Below are 20,575 nucleotides of genomic sequence, written 5' to 3'. Positions count from 1 at the left end.
ATTCTTTTTTTTCCTGGCCCCAGACAGTGTCAGAGAGATGATGTGGCCCTCCTGCCAGAATGTTTGGACACCCCTGGCTTATACATAATAACCTGTTAAAAGTGCAGATCCATAATATTTTCCCAACTGCAGTTGCATACCATGGTAGCATCAAACCTAATATATTAAAAATAAAAAACAGATTATAATTAATAGTGACACACCTGAAATTGTCTTATGATCCACAGTTTGAGAAAAGCTGACGTAGACAATCAAAGCCTCTCCTCTGATGGCTATGCTTTCCCCTACCACCCCAAGTCCATAAAATTATTTCCTAAATGCATTGTGTTATAATTAGAGAGGTCTAGTTGTTGTTTCTGTGGCGTGCAAAGGGAGCTGTTATCTTGCTTTGGCTTGCAACTGATGAAGACTGCCTTGGTCTTTTGTACTGCATTGTAGAATTAGTTGCTGCTCTTTGCCAGGAGTTACAGATCTCAGCAGGAAGGTGGAAGGAAGTTTAGTTGGCTTTTAAATTTGAGACAGAGAATAAACCATAGCTGCTTACTCCTGAGTGTTGACAGGCACATAAAAGCTGATAATGTAAGTCCAGGGGTTTAAGAGGCTTAACAGTTTTGACTTTTTTTGTATTACTGTATTTTAATGCCTCATTAAAGAGGCACAGTTCTTTGATATTCTTTATTAGATGGTTTCATAAAGAAAAGTTTAGATGCTTGGTTCTCAATGTCAACATTTTAAACATTAACAGTCCTTTTAATAACCTTTATCTCCAATTCTAGGGGTTATGTGTAAAGGGGGCAGAGCAAATTTAACAACTTCTGGCCTTGTGTAGTTCAGAAGTAATTGCTTACAACTTGCATTGTCTTTTTAGTAGACACTGCAGTATGGGTGCAAGGCAGACAAAGCCTCCATTTTACAAATAAAGTAAATGAGAACCTGAGGGGTAATCTTAATTTTTAAAAGGTATTCAAATAGCAGGCTGTAGATAGTACCCTGTTGCCCTGTTTTGGGTATTAGTGGGCGTAAACTGAGAGATTAAATGAACCAGTTAGCAATGCTAAATAAGAAAAAGGGCAATTGTAGTGTTTCTGCTTTTTAGAGAATGAGGAGCTGCTTCATGGAAGATAGAATATTATACTTGAAAATTACTGCTTGGAGGAAATGGCGTGGCTTATAATTTGTTTTGTGTGGTAAGGTGATATACATCCATTGCTAAAGGAACACACAACAACTTTGATGGCTGCTCTTTGATGCAGCTTGACAGTTTAGAGTAGGGATGGGCAAACTTTCAACTTTAGGGATTCTGGACCTTTAACAATTGTATAGAAGAGGGAATTTTCAGCAGATGTAGCTTGTCATCTCACAGATGACAAACTGCACCTGCTGAAATTCTCTCACCTAAATTGTTAAAGGTTCAAGATCTCTAAAGCTGAAAGTTTGTCCTTTCCTGACTTAAAGGATTCATGTAGTTTTCTGTCTGAAGTCATTATGTGCAGAAACGCATTATATGTGAAACACCTCACAATTATCATCATCATCTTTGTTGGCATAATGGAATACAATAAACATATATACAAATAAAAAACAGTTTAAAAAGAAAAAAAACACTGACCATTGTTACGTGTTCATATTTAGCATTTAAGATGCTGTGTTTGTGCTGCCGGGGACAAGATTGAAAGGGGGAAGGAAGTCCATTGGTTCCAATTCCCCATATTTGAGAATCTGAATATCAAGACAAACATGAACACTTCTGCGTTCTAAATCACAGCATCTCCCAAATTAATTCATTTGTTCGCTTCTTCTCCTCCCTGCATGCCTTGGGAAGCAGGAGTGGAGTCATGTGATCACTGTGTCCATCCCTAATCTCTCTTTGGTAGAATCCTAGGCTGAAGTACCATCTGAACAGTTTCCAAGAGCAGGCACTGAGTTGCCTTGTATCACCCAGTTTATTTTATGTAAGCTGACTTAGTGGCAAAGATGTGTACTGCAGTTTAAAATGCCCATGAATGAACCTTTAAATCTCCCTTAACTAGTATCCTTAGTTTGCTTCTGTGGCTTACAGTGAAGGTGAGGGTTTGAATTGTTGATAGTTGCCACTCTTTCCTGGCTCAGTTAGGAAATACTCAGAAACTTACCCCCTCCCGGAGTCAGGGAGGAGCTCATATATTGAGGGCAATTGACTACACCTCCTTGGGTAGGTCCATTTCAATAACCAGTGGCCTTGTGCGTTCTGTATTGTGTGTTCTGTACGGTTTTGTTACAGCATCCCGAATCATCAAAAGTGCAAGCCATCAAAAGTAGGTTTACCACCCTCGAGCACCCAGAGTTTAACAACGGAATACAAATTGACACCAGCAAGAAATTGTCTTCTCTGTTGTTGGGGGCTATCTTGTCAAAAGATCAGGAGAACAGCGCCAAAGCTCTTCCAGTTCAATGGGTCAAAAATCCACTCTTTATGAAAGGCTAAATGTGGATTTGCACGAATGACTATAATGGCTCCAATTTTGAAAGATAGAGGTAACAGAGAGCACTTCCAGTTAGCGGGCTGATTTCAGAATGCAGCATGCTCAAATGGCTAAAATATTGTGCTTTCTGCTTTCTTCATGCTACTTTAAGAAGAGGGAGAGAGGGGAAGGAAAGAAATAAAAATGGAGAAGGTGGGATAGAGCCAATTTGAGAGTAAATTCAAACAGTATAAGGTCACTGTCTGGTTAACTGAGAGCTGAAACATAACCATCCTTCATAAGACTACAGTGTAGATGAAAAGGCCCATTTACTAAGCTGCAATTTTGAAAGGTATTTGACCTGCCTCTTCCCAAAAAAAATGCTGTCTTGGTAGCAGCATTGTTGCTGTCTCTAACCTTAAGATTTGCTCAGTCTCAAATAAATGTGTTGTGTTGGAAATCCAGAAGGTAAACATGGTTTGAAGGACACTCACATTAGTTCCTACTTTAGACTCCTGTGTAAAAATCATGGTATTCTTTCTTGTTTACTTATGTGTGGACTCACTGAAATCTGTACTGATTTTAAAGAAGGCAAATCTAAGGGTGTGTTTGTGAGGAACAAATAAACATTTCTCTCTCGCGCGCTCTTTCTGAGAGGGAGTGTCACCAGAGTTTGCCAAAAGTGAGAATAGGGGTGTGAAAATTTCTACTTCACTGCGTTCAAATTTGCATCCTGATTGCCGATTTGGGCAGCTGGCATGAATGCCACAAGTCAGATCAGTCATGTAGTTGCTTCTAGCGTTGCCTCAATGATTGGACTTGCCTACCCCAGAAATTGTCACATTGCTGTCCTCCTTCCCATGCCTGACACCATCCCACACTGGGCAGAACTGGGATAATGTGAATTTTGTTAGACACCCCTCAAGGCTCAAGCTAGGTATCAGATTCTTGACTGTAGAAGCATGTGAGGTTTCTGTCTTCCAAAGCACATACGTTGTCAGAAAATTGGTGGTTCTGTTCATTTTCTTAAAACATTTGATATAGAACTCAGAACTGCAATTCTACTTCTACATTACTTTCTTCTTCAGTCTATTAACTATGATTAATATAAAAGGACCTTGTCAAATCTTTGAAAAGGCAGCCTAGGTTTTGGTACATATAAGAGTGGCTCTACCTAGGTCAGCAGTTCCTAAACTCACAGGGAGTTTGGAAGCTGAGTACTTGCAGGAGAGGGGGAAGGCAGGATTGTGCCACTGTCAAGGCAGAGGATGGGGGTTTGTACTTACCTAACTCAGCACTGGCCTCTGGGGGAGCCAGGAGCCCAACAGACCCCTTGGTAGGGCTCCTCATGCCTCTGCAAGTCTAAAAATAACAAACGCAACCCACTTCGGTTTGTGATTGCGAAACCGGAAGTGGGTTGCCATAGTTATTTTTAGACTTGCAGAGGCATGGGTAACCCTGTTGATGGATCTGTAGGGCACCCTGCACACCCCCCCCAGTGGCCAACACTGCATTAGGTGAGTTCGGTCTCCCCATCCCTGGCAGCAGCATGGTCCTAGTGATCATGTTGCTACCTTCTCTCCTTCACACCCTTTAAGGGGACAGGGGCAGGGTTTCCCTGGCTGGAGCGTCATAACTTAGCCCATCATGCAATTTAACTTCTTAAGAAATCTCCAATTTCCTTTCTATTCTTTGCCAAGTGCAGGTAAAGCCTCTGTATCTGCAGATTGTGTATCCGCAGATCTGGCTCAATGCGGGTCCCCCTTGATTTGCATTAAGCCAGACTTGGCCCCACCTGAGCCCTCCAGAGGCAACCAGAGCTCTGCTTCTGCGGCCTCTGGAGGGCTTTCTGAAGCCCACAGAGGCAGTGCGTGTCTGCCCGCTGCATCTGTGATCTTCAAAATGGCCGTTACGGCTGACAAAACGCTTCTTCCAGTTTCCCAAGGGAAACCAGAAATGATGTTTTTATGCCATATGAAGCATTCTGAGGCCCAGGGAAGCCCTCCAGACAGAGGGTAGATAGTGTATTTAAGTGTATGAGGCTGCTTTTTATTGAGTCAGAGTGTTGGAGTGCTTAGCTCAGTATTGTCTCCTCTAACAGCAAGGTTCAGATAGGATTTTCCCCCCTTCAACTCCCCTGTAAATTCCAGGGATTGAGTTTGGGAATTTCTGCATGCAAAGCACGTGCTCTTCCAGTAGGCTATGACTGATGAAGTCTTCATGTCGAGAGTTCTGTGATTAAACAGTTACGATCACATGGATGTCTTGTTCTTAAATTAAATGTAAAATGACTAGAAACACTATATCTTTTAGCTTTGAGTGATTATGTGGCATCAGCATATCTGTTTTCTCTGGTCTATGTTCCAGCTTCTGTACAAGTTGTGCTAATTTTTGCCTAGTATGTTTAACTGTTTCCAAATGAAACAAAAGGATGAATAAAAGTGGATAAGACCGTTCATTTGTTTTGTAGCTCATCTCTTACAAAAAGCAGGTGCTGAAGAATTTTTCCAGATTCAGATGGTCATCATTGGAAAAAGCTGCTTTAGGCAATTACAATTTATTTATTAACAGTATTTTTACCCTGCCTTTTCCCCCTAGGGGTCCCAAGGTAGCTATCCTATGTATACCTGCTCAGAAGTAAGTCCCATTTTGTTCCAGTGATTTACTCCCAAGAAAGTGTATCTAGGATTACAATTTTATAGCCCAATCCTACCCTGAGCCAGAACAGGCAGGCCAGCTGGCTTGCACTGTATCCAGCGCAGGGCAGGAGGTAATTACTGCACAATTCAGATCAGAGTAAGGGAATTTATTTCCCCTTACCCCGTGTCATGTGGCAGTCACCCCATTGGGGAAACTCAGGAGAGGGGTTAGGATACATCTTAAATTGCCCAGCCCTGGAATGACTCTGTCCCACCCTCCTGCCACCCTCCCCAATCCCCAGCACTAGCTTCCCTAGGTCGATGCTCACTCACCCGTCGCCAGCCTGGATCTGGCACAGGGAGGACGACGCATGTCCTTGCTCCAGCCTCCCCTACTTTGAGTCATCGCAGACATGCCATAGGGCATGTATGCAACATTCCTAGGCTGGCGTAAGGGACTTACAACAGCCCATCAACTGGTTAAGATCTCTAAATGCTCTTCGAGAAATATATTAGCAAGCGAAGGACTTAATAGGTATTGGAGTGTACCATAGCAAATGGAAGAACATGCATTTCATGAAGAAGCTCCCAGGTTCAATGTCTAACATTTCTAGGTAAAAGGCCCTTGTGCAACAACAATGAGAGCTACTGTCACTCAGTGTAGAGAATCCTGCAATAGCTAAAATAAGACAATTTGGTCAATCAAAGCAGCACAGAAAGAAAAACTGTAGATGTTTTAGCAACTCTTGACAGTTAAATCACAGGCCAAAGTATTATACATTTTGTTCATGGGGCATGAATGATCTCTATCTGAATTGGGCAGTATGTCTGTGGAATAAGGATTCCAATTGTTGAAATTGTTCTAGATGAATGGGTGATGAATTCAGTGAAGGAAGAAGGAAAAATTTAAGATCCAGTCTAGTGAGCTTGTATAGCAGTTTGTGAACCATGAAGAGCGGTGGGAGAGAGGTATAGGCAATATATATTAAAAATGCAGTGTAAAGGAGTTGCTCTGTTTCAGCCATAAGTAGTCAGTAAAAGCAATAAGATGTGATCTTCTGAGATTCTGCACCATATAATCCCATGTGCACACTGTAAAGAAACCAGCCAGCCCTAACTTAGAAAAAATTACATTGAAGTCAACTTGTGGTTTCATTTTGGAAAACTCTCATAATTCTTAGGTATGGAAAGAGTGATTTGTGTTTAATTAGACGGGATTGCAGACTGCCATTTTTAGACATTTTGGTGGGCAATACTTTCAGAATAATAAACAGCATGGAGCAGAGTTGGGAAAATTCTGCCCTAGGAGTCACATTGGAAATGCACTGTTAACTGGACATCCGCTGCCCATTTTGCATGCTTTGATTGCAAGTAGTTAAAATAGCTTCTATATCATTGTATGAATTGTGAAGTGCAGAATTATATCTGGATATCAAGTCCAGCACTCTGCAGTATTTGAAAAAGGGTAGGGGGAGCAAGGGAGGAGGAAGGGAATGCAATGTGAAAAGATTTTCTGCCAAGTCTTTCTAAATGTAACTAATGTAAAATAAATTCTGTCCTTCTTTGTAGCCCCATGAGGCTCTCAGGACAACTTATTAAAGATTCTGGCAGTAAAATCACATTAGGACTAGGGTTGTACCTTAAGAACTCAGTGACTAAGGGCCCAGTCCTAATGTACTATAGCAGGGGTGCTCACACTTTTTTGGCTCGAGAGCTACTTTGAAACCCAGCAAGGCCTGGAGATCTACCAGAGTTTTTTTTACAATGTTCGCGCCATCATACATTGTACACATAAATGTTTTATGTTATGTTGGTGTACCTTGAGCCCCACTGAGTATAACAGGACTTACTCCTGAGTAGACATGCCTAGGATTAGGCTGTGAGGCTGCAATCCTAGCCACACTTACCTGGGAGTAAGCCCCATTGAGTACAATGGGCCTTACTCCCAGCGTTTCCTCCCAGAGGCACCTGAAGGGGGGGTCGGCACTCCGCGATCTACTCATTTTGCCTCGCGATCTACCGGTAGATCGCGATCCACATATTGAGCACCCCTGGACTATAGTACTGGCACTGAGCTCCAATGCTGGGTGTCATAAACATGTCGTAAAGCCAGTTCATGGCACCCTCAGACTAGGGAGAACTGGCACTGGGCCAGCACCAGTCAGTGCTGGTCCCAGCACCGGGTGGAGAATGCTGCTGTGCAACCACTCAGAGGTAAGTGGGAACACCAGGCAGTGGTGTGCCCTTGCAGGGTAGGGGGGGTGAGGCAAAACCTGTCACGGAGGTTCGCAAGCAAATAGCCGGCGCAGGCTTGAGAAGCCCCATTGAAGGGCCTGCAGCTTTCCTCCGGGTAAGGGAATGAAAGTCCCTGACCTCTGGTGGCTTCCTGGCACCTGCAGGGTATAGTGGTCTCCATTCTGGTGCTGCTGTTCTTCCAGGCACCGAGAAGGATAGATTGGGCTGTACACGTGGTTGAAATCAGTCAAGCAAGTGATTATGTTAAGTCTCATTAATTTGAATAGTGCGTAGTAATGACTAAGGGCCCAGTCCGAACCAACTTTCCAGCACTAAGAAACCTCATTGCAGTTCCAAGGTAATGGAACAAATGTTCCTTTACCTTGAGGAGGCTTCCATAACGGCCCCACCACCACAGGATGCAGTACATCCTGTTACGGCTGCAACAGTGCTGGAAAGTTGGATAGGATTGGGCCCTAAATTTCTTAGGGTGTAGTTCATTGTGTTCATGTTGCCTTGTTCTTGGTGTTTTGTAGTGCTTCCTTTTGACACAGCAGCTCCCAACTGAGAACATCTGAGATAAGGGAGTCGGGCTAAATGTAAGGTTCTCATGGAGAGGAGGAACCAGAGGGTTGTCAAATGGAGATTCCTAAAAGACTGAAACCAGAATTGGTGGCTAGGCCTGAGGTTCTCAAACTGGGGTATTGCAGTGCCCCTGCCTGAGAGCCTCATCCCCTGGCCCTTAGGGGGTGGGGCGAAGGGGAGAGGAAGTTAATGCAACCCCCAGGATTGTGTCGCTAATGGGAGGGAAGGGGAAGTGTTTTTACTTACCGAGGGCTGGCACAAGGTCCAGGAGTTGTGAGGAGCTCCGTGCAGCCCTCTGCAGAGCTCCCCAAGTCTTAGAATGCTGAGAAAAAGCTATCAGAAACCACTTCCATTTTGCGATCATGAAACTGGAAGTAGTTTGCAATCACTTTTTCTTAATATTCTAAGTCTTGGGGAGCCCTGCAGAGGGTAGTGCAGGGCTCCCCACAACTCCTGGACCTTGCACCAGCCCTCTGTAAGTAAAAACACCCCCTCTCACCCCATAAGCAATATAATCCTGGGGGTCACAGCACTGCCTTCGCCCCTCCCCCGGAAAGACTTCGGGAGTTTTACTCCCGAAAGGTTTGAGAACCCCTAAGGCTATAGCTGTGTCTGCAATGTATAGACATTATACATTAATGTACAGATCCAACCTTGTTTAACACAGATTTTTTTATACATGGATTTGACTCAACACAAATAGCCCCTGCAAATGAGAAGGAATGTACTGATCCAAGGAGATGGGAAAAAATGCACCCCTTTAAAATCACAGTTTAAAAAACTTTTTTTCTGTTGCAGAGAGTCATGCAAGTGATTACAGGTATAACCTAATTATTGCAGATTGTGCTATCTCAAAGCTGATGAGAAAGGCCCTTTAAATTAAAGGAAAACAGTCCTTTAATAATGCCAGAGAGGCAGCCAGCTGACAATCCATCAATCCTTAGCTCTGCAGGCTTCACTCCTCCTCCCCCCCCCCACATGAAAGAAGACTAACTAGCAGTGATTATCACCCATTCTTTCCCCCTTGCTGGGGCTCCTGGTGAAGGGAGGGATAGCTGCCTATCCCTAAGCCTAAGTGCCTGGAGAGAGCATGATTGCCTCTGTGTGCATTGCAAAAGGTCAGCAAGGTTGTTTTTAAATCAGAGCAAAGAGACCAGAGCAAAGAGACTTTGTTTTTTAAATTGATTTGCTTTAGTGCGCTTTTTACCATCCACGTGAGTTCTTGGAATGGAACCCTCGCGAATAACAAGATTCAACCTGTAATAGCATCATAAAACTGACACTTGCACAGAACAGGCAGGGCTCTGACTTGGCCTGACATTGCTGACAGGATCAAAAAAACTATCCGTTCCATCTTAACCCATCCTTCCTCCAAGTAACTCAGGGCTGCGTACGCTGTGCTGTTTCCTGTCTCTCTTTAAATTCCATAGCTGTCTTGTGAAGTAGGTTAGGGTGAGAGAGAATGTCTGGCACAAAGTCATTCAGTGAACTTCAAGGCTGAGTGAAGATTTGGTCCTAGGCCACTATAGTGATTCACTACACTGCTTTGGCTTTGTTCTTGTAGACTTACGATGTAGGAGTTAAGAGTTTGGTTGCAAGCTATTCTAGAGTTATTAAAAAAAATACACGTATCAACGTAGGATAATCTCCCAGAATGAACAGAGTGAAACCAATTTTTGCTTTGTGTTCTGTATTAAGAATCCTTCTTTCTCTCTCTTTTTTTAGACGATGTTAAACAGGTTTTTGGTCAGACCACAATTCACCAGCATATTCCTTTTAACTGGAATTCAGAGTTTGTGCAGCTGCATTTTGGAAAAGATCGGAAAAGGCATCTAACATATGCAGAGTTCACCCAGTTCTTACTGGTGAGTTGTGACAATTTTTATTTTTTGTCAGAATCAACAAATTAAACAAAAACAGAGAATTGCATGGCTTTAACTTTGTCCATATATTGCATTGTCCATCTGTATTTTTAGATTGCTGAATGTCTGCATGCGTGCCCTTCTGATGTGACTGGCTAGGGGGGAAATTACTGCAAAAGTAGCCGTTTTTCTGGCATCTGAAAGCAGGCTAGATATTTTTGAAAAGGATCCAGTCACTATTTTCAGTTCCTCTTGTAGGTGTGGTTCTGAAGAGTTGGCACTCAGGAGACTCAAAGGCAGCGGGTTTTTTTTTTCACTTGCTGATTTCGGCTATATTGGATATTTGTAACCACATTTATTTTGAGCTATCATCAAATGAGATACATTTAGACACCCTTAGGCAAATATTGCCAAATCAGGAAGTGGTGGATTTAGGCCTCAAGCAATTCCAATGACTTCCTTCTGCCTCAAAGCTCTTGGGCAACTTCCATATCCATACTTGAGAATTGGAACCCACCAGTGGCTTACAAGGGATTGTAGAAGATGCATCAGCTACTGTCTAAAGCAGGGGTTTCAAAGTCATTTCATACAGGGGGCCGAAGTTAGCATTCAGGGCTCCAGCTGAGGGCTGGAAGTGATGTCATTAAGCAGAAAGTGACATCATTAAGCAGCTAATGGCCAGAAATCAGACCCTGTTCTCATATAGAAACTCATTATCTGCAAGTGACAGAAGAGAAAGTATGCAAATCTTGATCATATTTCAAGATTTGGGAAAGCCCAATTTTCATGTGGGTTGCCATTTCAGCTGTAACACCTCAGCAGCTGAGAGCCTGAGGGCTGGATAAAAAGCTTCCGGGGGCTGCCTTTGGCCCCCGGGCCTTAGGTTTGACACCCCTGGTCTAAAGGGCAATGGGAAATCATCACACTAAGCGAAGTCCCACATCTACTGTTAACTATGCACCACAGAAGAGTTTGTGTCTTGAGAGAGAGACAGAGAATGATTGGAGAAGATTGGGGGGGGGATAAGAGTTCTTCCAATAAACACCTACCTTTGATTTCTACCATACTGTACAGGTCCAGCCTATTTATACACGGATTTTGTATACACGGATTTGACTCAACACAAATGGCCCTGCAAATGAGAAGGAATGTGCTGATCCCTGGAGAAGTGGAAAAATGCATCCCTTTAAAATCAGTTTAAAAAACTGAACAGTCCTTTAACAATAGCCTCCTTAGTGAGAGACAGAGAGGGCAGCTGGCTGACACTCCATCAGTCCTTCTCTCTCCAGTGGACCCCTCCCTTCCCCCTGAGCACATGAAAGAAAGGTGATCACTTTGCATTGGTAAAGGGAGGGACTGAGTGAAGCTGCTTGGAGAAGGACTGATTGATGGATTGTCTTCTTAATGACTCTTATCTTACATCACAGAGGTCAGCAAGGCTGTTTTTCAATCACAAAGAAACTTTGTTTTTTAAATTGTTTTGCTATAGTGTGTTTTTTGCCAACCATGTGAGTGCTTGAAACGGAACCCATGCGAATAATGAGGCTCAACCTGTACATGCTAGACATTTGTCATAATCATTTGTATTTACAGCAGTAAATGTTGAACTGTAGGTCACAATTCGTTTTCTGGTGCGTTGCAAAACTGAAAAGCTGATAGCTGATAAGGAACATGTATTGAACTCCCTGGAAACCAAAATGGAGCAGCATGTGTACATTTTTTCATGAGTATGTGAATGTACCAGTTGACATTCCTTGAGATTCTGGTGCCCGAGGCAACCCCCTCTTTTCCACGCTCACACCCCCTTTTCCATGCCCCCGTCCTTGACCCAGAAGTACTTGCAGTGACGTCATTGTCACCACAATTACTTCTGCATGACTACCTACTCTGTTCCCCTTTTTTTTAAAAAAAGGGTGAACATAAGAGATAGTCAAGGCCCCAGTCGATCCTTGGAAGTGACTCAGAAGGCTCCATCGGGGCCTGGGAAATGGCATGCGTCTCCTCCAAAACTGGAGGACACGTGCGCCGCTTCCATGCAGATCTGAGGGGGTGTCTTCAGACATGGAGGAGGGGTGCCCAGAATCCCCCAGTAGCAGCAAGGTGCTGCCTCTCCAGCAGTGATTCAGCACCAGACTGGGGCTGCCCCCTCTCCCCTCCTCCTTTATAGGACGAGATGAGACGAGACGGTGCCCTAGAGAATCAGCATGCTGGGAGTTGTGAGTTGTCTAGGGCACTCTCTAGTCTCCTCCAGAGGATAGGAAAAGGGAGTCCTAGAGTGTCATCGTGCAGGGAGTTGCAACTCCTGGCACACTGCCTCTCTAGGGTGCCTGTTTGCTCTCCTCCTATAAAGGGGGAGGGGAGAGGGGGCAGCCCAGTCCCATGCTGAATTGCTGCTAGACAGGCAGCAGCTGGCTGCCTCTCCAGCAGCAATTCTGGGCACTCCTCCTCCATTGAGGGAAGGGTTTTTTTTATGGGAGAGAAACTGGTGGAGCTGCTGGCTTCTTTCCCTTTAAAGAAAAAAGACAAAATGGGCGGCGAGGGGGCAATACTTGCGGAGGAAGTTTGGCACTCAAGATTTATGCCCTGCTTAACCCCTCCAAGTATGCCTCTGGAATGTGTTGCAGTCCACTTTAAAGGGCAGGCTGAAGGAAATGCAACACCACCAGAATGGTCCCAATCTGATGAAAGTGGAGCTTAACAAATGCTCCAGAAGGTAGTCACTCCCACCATAAAAACAGAGACTTGAGCAGCTGGAAAAGTGAATTTTTTTTTTGTCGCTTAAAGCTACGTGGGTCCCAATAGAGTGTCATTTTTAAAAGTGGGTCTGAAAAGTTTGGGAAGCACTGATTTACAGTTTAACATAATATTTTGCACTTGTAGATTTTCTGTTTGGGATGGGAAATACTGAATGGGACTTGCTGTAAATTTAGGTTAGGATTGGTAGGGTAGTACTAAAGCCTGCTAGGACAGAGTCAGGTTGAGTGCTTCTGTTGTGTTTCAGTTGGCTATGTTGGAAAAGCCTTTACATAAGAGAGTTATGACAAAGAATCATATTTCAGGACTAGGGAGTCTGTAATTTTGTTTACATAAGGATGTTATTTCACAGTAGGAAGTGTTATCATTTTGATGAGAAATAATTAAGATAATGCTGCCAGGACAAACGCTTCAAATTGACTTGGTGGAGTAGAGCCTAATTAACTCTTTGTCTGAAGAGGATGCTGGATGCCTGATAATATAATCACATTCTCTTAGTCTTAATGACTGTCATTTATGCTGACTTCAGTTTTGACTTCACACACCTTGCGCTTTTGCACCTCTTTGGAAACTTGAGGAGATTGCACAGCAACATGAATTCTAGTCCAGGACAGTGATTGCAAATTCATAGCACCCTTCCTAGAAGTACAAGTCCATCCCTTTCACTTCTCTGACAGCACTGTGCAGAAGAAAAAGCTGGAAACTACTTGGCAGGCCATGTAGAAAATTACAGGTTTGGATGCACCATCGGATCAGTGGCTTTTACTCTTGTATGTAACTGGCCACAGTCCCCTTTTGCCTAAATACAGGACATGAGCCAGGGTTTATGGCTTTTAGTCCCAGAGCATCTGAGTGGGATATTACTACAAGTGCATGAATAAAGAAAATAACCTTCTAGCCTTTACTGGTAGCTACCCTAGATTTTGATAACTTCTTGTTCTTTGATAATGTATTGGAATCTATTGGAAATGTATTGGAATGTGTAGCCATCTACCCATCCCAAAGTTTAAGAACATAAGAAGAGGTCTGATGGATCAGCTCTACAGTCCTACCAATATCCCGTTTCCTCTAATAGCCAGTGAGATGCTTGTAGGAAACCCATAAATAGGGCATGAGGGCACTAACCCTCTTGTATTACTGCCTCCTCAAAACTGGTATTTACTATTTTTGGGGCTCTGAATCTGGAGGTAGCATATCACTATCTGATGAGTAGTCTTGCTATTGTCACACACAAGGCTGCACATTCCACAAATGTAATCAAACACTGTGTGAAGAACTTCCTTTGGTCACTTGTTCCCTACCAGGAGAATTCAACAGGCTTTTGTATCCAGGATGCTTTCAGGTCAAGAAAGAGCACATGAATTCGCCATCTACCCTTGGAAGGTTCTGCAGCCAGTTTTGGACCTTAGAACCTTAGCATCCTCTGATTGTATAAGTGACACTTATACAATCCAGTTCCTAAAGTTTGAATACACTCTTCTGTGGCTAAGCATTTCAACCCTGAATGGTGCTATATAGATGAAGGCTGCAATCCTAACATACTTTCCTGAGAGTAAGCCCCACTGAACAAACTAGGACTTACTTCTGAGTAGACCTGGTTAGGATTGTGCCCGAAGGGGCAGATCTAAGCAAATAAGGGCTTGATTCTTAGTGGCTCCTATAAAGTTCTGTTGAGCTAATATGGAAAGTGGGGTATAAATGTCTTAAATAAAACAATGCATCTAGTATGTGCTTGAGAAGGGGAACATATAGCTCTCTCCGGTGGCGTAGCTGGGGGGGCGGAGCACTCTGGTGGGGAGGCTTAGCGGGGTGGGCAAGCGGCCCCTCCCTTTGGAGCCATTCCCAGCGGGGGAGCAATACGGAGCCCCCTCCTGCTGCGCCACTGGCTCTCTCTCAAGATAATCCTGCTTTCCCTGATAGAGATTCCATGGAGAGGTGCAATTTGTTTGTGTGTAGAAGGCACAAGAAAGGCATGGCCCCTCTTATCAAGAGTGTGGTCCATATCCCTGCCTTGTGTATCCCACCTGCCATAATGAGGGGCATTCTACTCGTGCCATAACAGTCAAGGTGTTGTTCTCTGCGTCTGTAGGCTAGCTGAAGGGTGAGTGCCTTGAAGCCAAATGCAGAGTGCCATTTTGTTACCATTAAGCAACAATCACTAGCCAGCCCCTGTGGTTGTGATATTAACATACATGACTTCTTGGCAGGTGAGAAAACTGAATAACCTCCCAGCATGACTTCTTCACTTGGGATGCTTCTGTCAAAAACTGCCTTTGGCATGAGTTTTAGAGTTCCTTTTTGAATCTTTAAGGAATCTTGCTTTGAATTAAGCTAGGTTTGGCACTTAACCTTCTTCCTTTTGATGTGTTCCATGTACATGAATCAGTCACCTTGTTCTGGTTTCTAGACCTTGGACCTTAAGACAGCAGGAGATCACAATGCATGCACAGTTGTCATGGTGTGCAAATGCTTTGTATATTTCTCTTTAATGTGTTCCAGATGGGATGTCATGATGTCCTTTCAATATTATTTTGCAAATACTGCTGTGTGGGTGTTTAAAGAAGCTCTAGACGCTACCTGCCTATCAACTGTGATCGTTCTGCCATATTTGTATGACTGCAATGCCTAATTTAGGAATAATTTTTTGTTAATTGTAAGCAGAAGTATGTAGTAGTAGAACAAACTACTAGGGGATGTCATAGGTGTTTTTAATGATGTTTTTGAAGAGGGATAGGGTCATGACTCACTAGCTATGAATCTAAGCCCTCGCTACTGATTCTGCTCCCTCAGTTTTGGTTTCCAGAAGATGCAACATTTTCTTCAATTTGGACCACGGTATGGCAATGGTAGGTAAGAGTAGCAGTCCCAATTATTTACCTTGTTTATCCAGTCCTCTTTCATTTTTTACTGATCTGTTTGGCCTTGGATATGAGAGCGAGTCTGGGTTAACCATATCTTCTTAGACCATTGAGTTCTGCTACTGTTTCTTTTGGTTTTAGTTAAGTGGAAATTTCCTGGCTTTGGGGAACCTTCTCTTCAGATCAGGGAGGAAGGTGGCCTGTTGCTCTCTTTTCCCTGTCTTTGTGATGGCAGCAGATATTTACCAAATCCCCAAATAACCCTAAACCAACTAGTGGGAGAGAGAAGGGACCGGGCTGAATAGCAACAAGGCTGGATACATAATAATACATAAACTTCTATCTGATGGACGAAGGAGGATTCTTAAGTCAGCAAGCATATATATTTTTAGTATATAGTAATTTGTTACATTTTTGTCTTTTTTCTCCAAGTCTTTTGTGGCGACATGACTTTCCCTTTCCCCTAATTTTATCCTCGCAAGGGCCCTGTGAGGTAGGCTAGGCTTAAGATGAAGGTCTTACAGAAGGCTTCTTGGCTGAATGGGAATTTGAACCCAAGTATCCCTAGTTCTAGTCCAGCACTCTAGCCCAGTGATTTTCCACCTTTTTATCCCATAGCACACCAACAAGGCTAACATAGCACAGTAACAAAATTGTCAAGGCACACCATCACTTTTCGACTGAGCAAGGCATGCCAGAATTCCAGCAGGGGGCTTACGTCCCCAATGGCCGTACTAGTAAATAGTCCTCCCCAAACTCCCGTGGCATATCTGCAGATCATCGACAGCACACCAGTGTGCTGTGGATCATGGTTGAAAATTGTTGCTCTAGCCACTGCACCCTACTGGTTCTCAAATTGCTCTTTATAAGGCTGCATAAGAGCCTTTGCACTTGGAGCCTTTGCACTTGGAGCCTTTATCCAAGTATAGAAGACAATCTTTCTGACGAGCAGTTCTTAAGTAAGACATTGTCTCAAAGCCTAAAATTTCTGGCATCAGAAGTCTAACATCAGTCTAACATCAGTTTTTTACATTACATTTTACGTGTCCTCATTTTTATGGCTTTGTTAAATAACTTCAAATGTAAGTCCGCAGTTTTTCATTCTGGCATGCTGGTTGATGAGGTAATAATGCCTGTCAATGGGACCTCACAATGTGCAGCGGTGGGTTGGACTGGGCTGCATCAAACAAATGTTGACCAATTGGCAATATCAGCCATACGTGAACATAATCTTCCCATACCTGGAAAATAAAATGAGTTTATGAGCTGTAACAGGAAAAACAGAGTTGGGAAGGGAGGGGGGAATGGAAAATCAAGCTGGGAAATCCTCCCCTTAAAGCTCTGGTGCCAGAGTTCCTGTTATCAAACTGCAAATTAATTTTGTATAAACACTTATTGTGGCTTTTAGGAATTCAGACTCCCAGCATCAAGGAATGAAGTTGTGTTTAAAGTTATGTAGAGGGATTACACCACCTCTAATCTAGAGGACATTTGGTGGGCCACTTATGTTGCTTTGAGAAGCAAGAAAATTCTGTTTTTCTTGCAAAACTGCTTTTAACTCGTGCTTTGCCAAGTCCAGAAACCTTGCAGTCCTTCATAGGAAATGCTTCACAGCTGCAGAAATGTGTATTTCCAAAGGACTGGGGATTCTTGAATTACTATGCTGCTTCTTTGGCCATGTTATATGGTCAACATCATTGGAGAAAGACGTTATGCTTGGAACAGTCAGTGGTAAAAGATGACAGGGACACCAAAGAATGCGTTGGTCGGTTGTGATGAAAGCCGACACCAGCCAAAATAAAAAGCAATTGGAAGAAGCTGCACAAGATCGGAAATCCTGGAGAGAGCTGGCTCATGGAATCGCCAAGGATTGGACATGGCTGAATGGATAATTCAATTCAATGATGCTTCTAGATCAGTAGTTCCCAAACTTTTTAGAGGCCCTAGAGGCTACCACCTGATTGGGAAATGCCAAAGGCTATAATGGTGGTTGGTCCACTGTGCTCCCTGGGCCCCCCCCCCCCGAGTGGCAGCTTGTTTAACTCTTGATGCCCATAGCCTAATTTGCCTTGTCGGTTTTATGACTCAGCAAAAATTAGGTCATGACATACTGGTGGGTCCCAGACACTCAGTTTGGAAACCACAGCTCGAGAAATATGAGCTTGCTCTAGCCCAAATTAATCTGTTTGTGTTGTTCAGAGAATTTTGAGTTAATGCTCAACTCTGTCCCATTGAAATCAGTCTCAAAAAAGCATTTTAACTTCATGTGCATCATGCTTTCTGCCTCAAATGCTTAGGTTTCAATCCTGTACATACTTATCTGGGAGTAAGTCCCATTGGACTCAGTGAGAGTTCTTAATAGACTAACATAGGATTTTGCTGCCTGTATACTTTGACATTATGTGTAGGTTGTTTTTGTTTTTGTTTTAAAATTGGTTACAGCCCGACCCTGGTATCTGTGGGAGATCTGTTACCAAACACACACACACACACACACACCGCCATGGATACCAAAATCCACAGATAATGAAATCTGTGGTCAGGCCTCTGTATATAACTAGAAGTCCCCTGAGGAGCGGCCGTCTGGTGGAGCTTTCTGAAATGCACTTCCAGTTTAGCAAAAAAAAAAAAGCCTCCAGCATGGCCCTGAGGCCCTCCAGCACAGGCTTGCAATCCGTGTTGTGGATCGCAAACCTACAGATAATAAGGGTCAACTTGTATTTAGTGCCACGTTTGATTTAGTTTCACATTTATGACACTAAATCTAAACCCACTACACTGGATTTTACACTAAATCTAAAAATCTACTACATGGGCAGACCAATCCTGAACTGCCTGGGGCGCCCAGCTTCGGCAGCACCGAAAACTGCTGCCGCCGCGTCCTACATGCTTTGGGCTGCCGTGGGCAGCGCCTAGGGGAAGGGGACTTTTGTCCCCTTCTCCTGGGTAAGGGAAGCAGCCCTGCAATTGGGCTACTCACTTTACCGCTGACCAAAAGGTCAGTGGTAAGGTAAATGTTTTCCTGTAGGGTGCTGGACCTGCCCCCGCTACCTCCCCCATCACGCCTCCTCCCCGCCCTCTCCCCATCCGCCTCCCCCATCCCTGTTATGCCTCCTCCTCGCCTCTCCCCCCGCCCCTGCTTTCTTCTCCACTACTCCATGAGATTGCCAAGCAGCAGAGGTTGGGTGCCCAGCCAGCGCTAGCCCAGCGCTGGGCTAGCATGGGTGGTAGCTGGGCGGTAAGCCTCGCAAATGTGCCTTATGGCACATTTGTGATAGTGCGCTCTGGTGAAAAGCCAGAGTGCCGAGCTCAGGATTGGGCTCTAAGTCTCCACTGGCTACTTGTTTGTTCCCAATCAAAAGTGCTAGCTATCATTAAAAAAAAAAATTGGGGGCCAGGGTATTTAAAGGATTGTCTTCTCTCACATGATCCTGCCCTTGCATTGAAATAATCAGAGTCCTAAGGTAGTGTCCTCGGCTGCAGTCAAAGTACAACTCGTCAGAGTGTAGGACAAGGCCAACTCAAACACAAATACAGTACCCAGACTGTGGAAATCCTTCTCCTAGAAGATGCATTTGGCTCCTTTCTTGCTAACATTCATCAGTTAGTAAAGATGGTCTTTTTCAAGTGCTTTCAGTATTGGTTAATTTTCACTCAAACCCCTGAGTTAATTTGTTGGTTATTTGCTGTTTGGCCTTTGTTGTTGATTTGGTTATTAAAAATTTTTTTTGCTCTTTATAAATTTTTTATTGTTGCATTTTTGTTTTTTTGTATTTCATGACTGAATGCCACTTTTGTGGGTAGAAATCAGCCTCTACATATGTATGTACGTGTGTGAGTGTGTGTGTGTGTGTGTGTGTGTGTGTGTGTGATTTTTAAATTTAAATATATATATAAAGCTGTAGGTATTTCAAAATATTTACTACATCGTTAAGTAAACTATCAGTGCAACTATGCAGGTTTATTCAGAAGTGAATCCCATTGTGTTTAATGATATTTCAAGAGTGTGTATAGGATTGCAATAATAACAGATATTTTAGGAAATTCCATTTTTGAAGTGATTGTTCTTCTCTGTACATTTGATTTTCAGGCTTTAGAAAATTTGAATTTCACTGTATAATATATTCATTGTTCCATCTCTCGTTTAGAAATATAAGCTCTATGATTCCAAGCAAAATTATATGGGCATTAATCTTCACGAACTGATTTTCCACTGAAATCAATTCTAGTAGGATAAACCAGTGGTTCTCAAACTCTCTGGGAGAGTTTGAGAGCCAGTAAGTCCTTGCAGGGGCGGGGTAGGAGGCAGCGGGGGCGGGGGGAAGGCAGCGGCGCGTTCCCCAGGATCGTGCTGCTCAGGGGCTGCAGGGGCTTGGGTGCACTTACTCAAGGCTCCTGCAGCCTCCCTGGGGTGCAGGGAGCCCGGTGCGACTTCTGGCAGGACTCCTGCAGCAGGGAAAGTGGATGCGGAGCAATCGTGCCCCGTCCCGGAAGTATCCTGGGGATCGTGCTGCTGCCTTCCCCCCGCCTCTAGGCTGCCCCCGCCCCTTAAGGGGGCAGAGACCAAGGCCCTCAGGCTGGGGTGTCACGACGCCTCAGTTTGAATAACACTGGGTTAAGCTAACCTTTGAGCACATTTCTACAGCACAGACCTAAATTGGATTAGCTTTAGTGACTTCCCCTGGCTCTGAGAAATTTTGGAAGACTCTGTTCTTTGTGATTAACTGTAGATTTCCAAAGAATTCACCATCACAAGTTTTAATTTAATTAACTTTAAAAAAAAAAGCAATGTGGTCCTTGGTGAAATGCATGAAAAGCTGCCCTTTTTACATTTTACATTAACTGTTCCTTTTTACATTTTGCAGGAAATTCAGTTGGAACATGCCAAACAAGCATTTGTCCAAAGAGATAATGCACAATCTGGAAAAGTCACTGCCATTGACTTCAGAGACATTATGGTCACCATTCGACCTCATATGTTGACACCTTTTGTTGAAGAATGTCTAGTAGCTGTAAGTTTATTTGTCATTGTTGATCATGCATGGCGGACTCTGGACATTTATCAGGGTCCCATGAGGGTATATTTATCCCAGGGCATTCACAAGGGTATACTTTGTATAATTATAAGGGTATACACAGAGGGCAGTAGATGGAGGTCAGAAGATTGTATTTATTTCAAGTTTTATTTTTCTGTTTTTTGC

General features: G+C 43.6%; 1 protein-coding gene across 2 annotated transcripts in view; it reads left to right on the top strand.

The window, feature by feature from the left end:
- The window catches only part of SLC25A13 (solute carrier family 25 member 13), a 123,419-nt gene that overhangs the window by 48,169 nt on the left and 54,675 nt on the right, over positions 1-20,575 (top strand). For both annotated transcript variants that reach the window (XM_066628372.1, XM_066628371.1), the window contains 2 exons: positions 9,626-9,765; positions 20,240-20,386. In XM_066628372.1, the coding sequence (XP_066484469.1) occupies positions 9,626-9,765; positions 20,240-20,386 (287 nt within the window). The remainder of the gene's footprint in view (positions 1-9,625; positions 9,766-20,239; positions 20,387-20,575) is intronic.

The sequence above is a fragment of the Tiliqua scincoides genome, chromosome 5 (genome assembly GCF_035046505.1).
Source record: "Tiliqua scincoides isolate rTilSci1 chromosome 5, rTilSci1.hap2, whole genome shotgun sequence".
NCBI lineage: Eukaryota > Metazoa > Chordata > Lepidosauria > Squamata > Scincidae > Tiliqua > Tiliqua scincoides.
The sequence above is the reverse complement of the archived record's forward strand: the minus strand, read 5'-3'. Positions and strand labels throughout refer to the sequence as shown.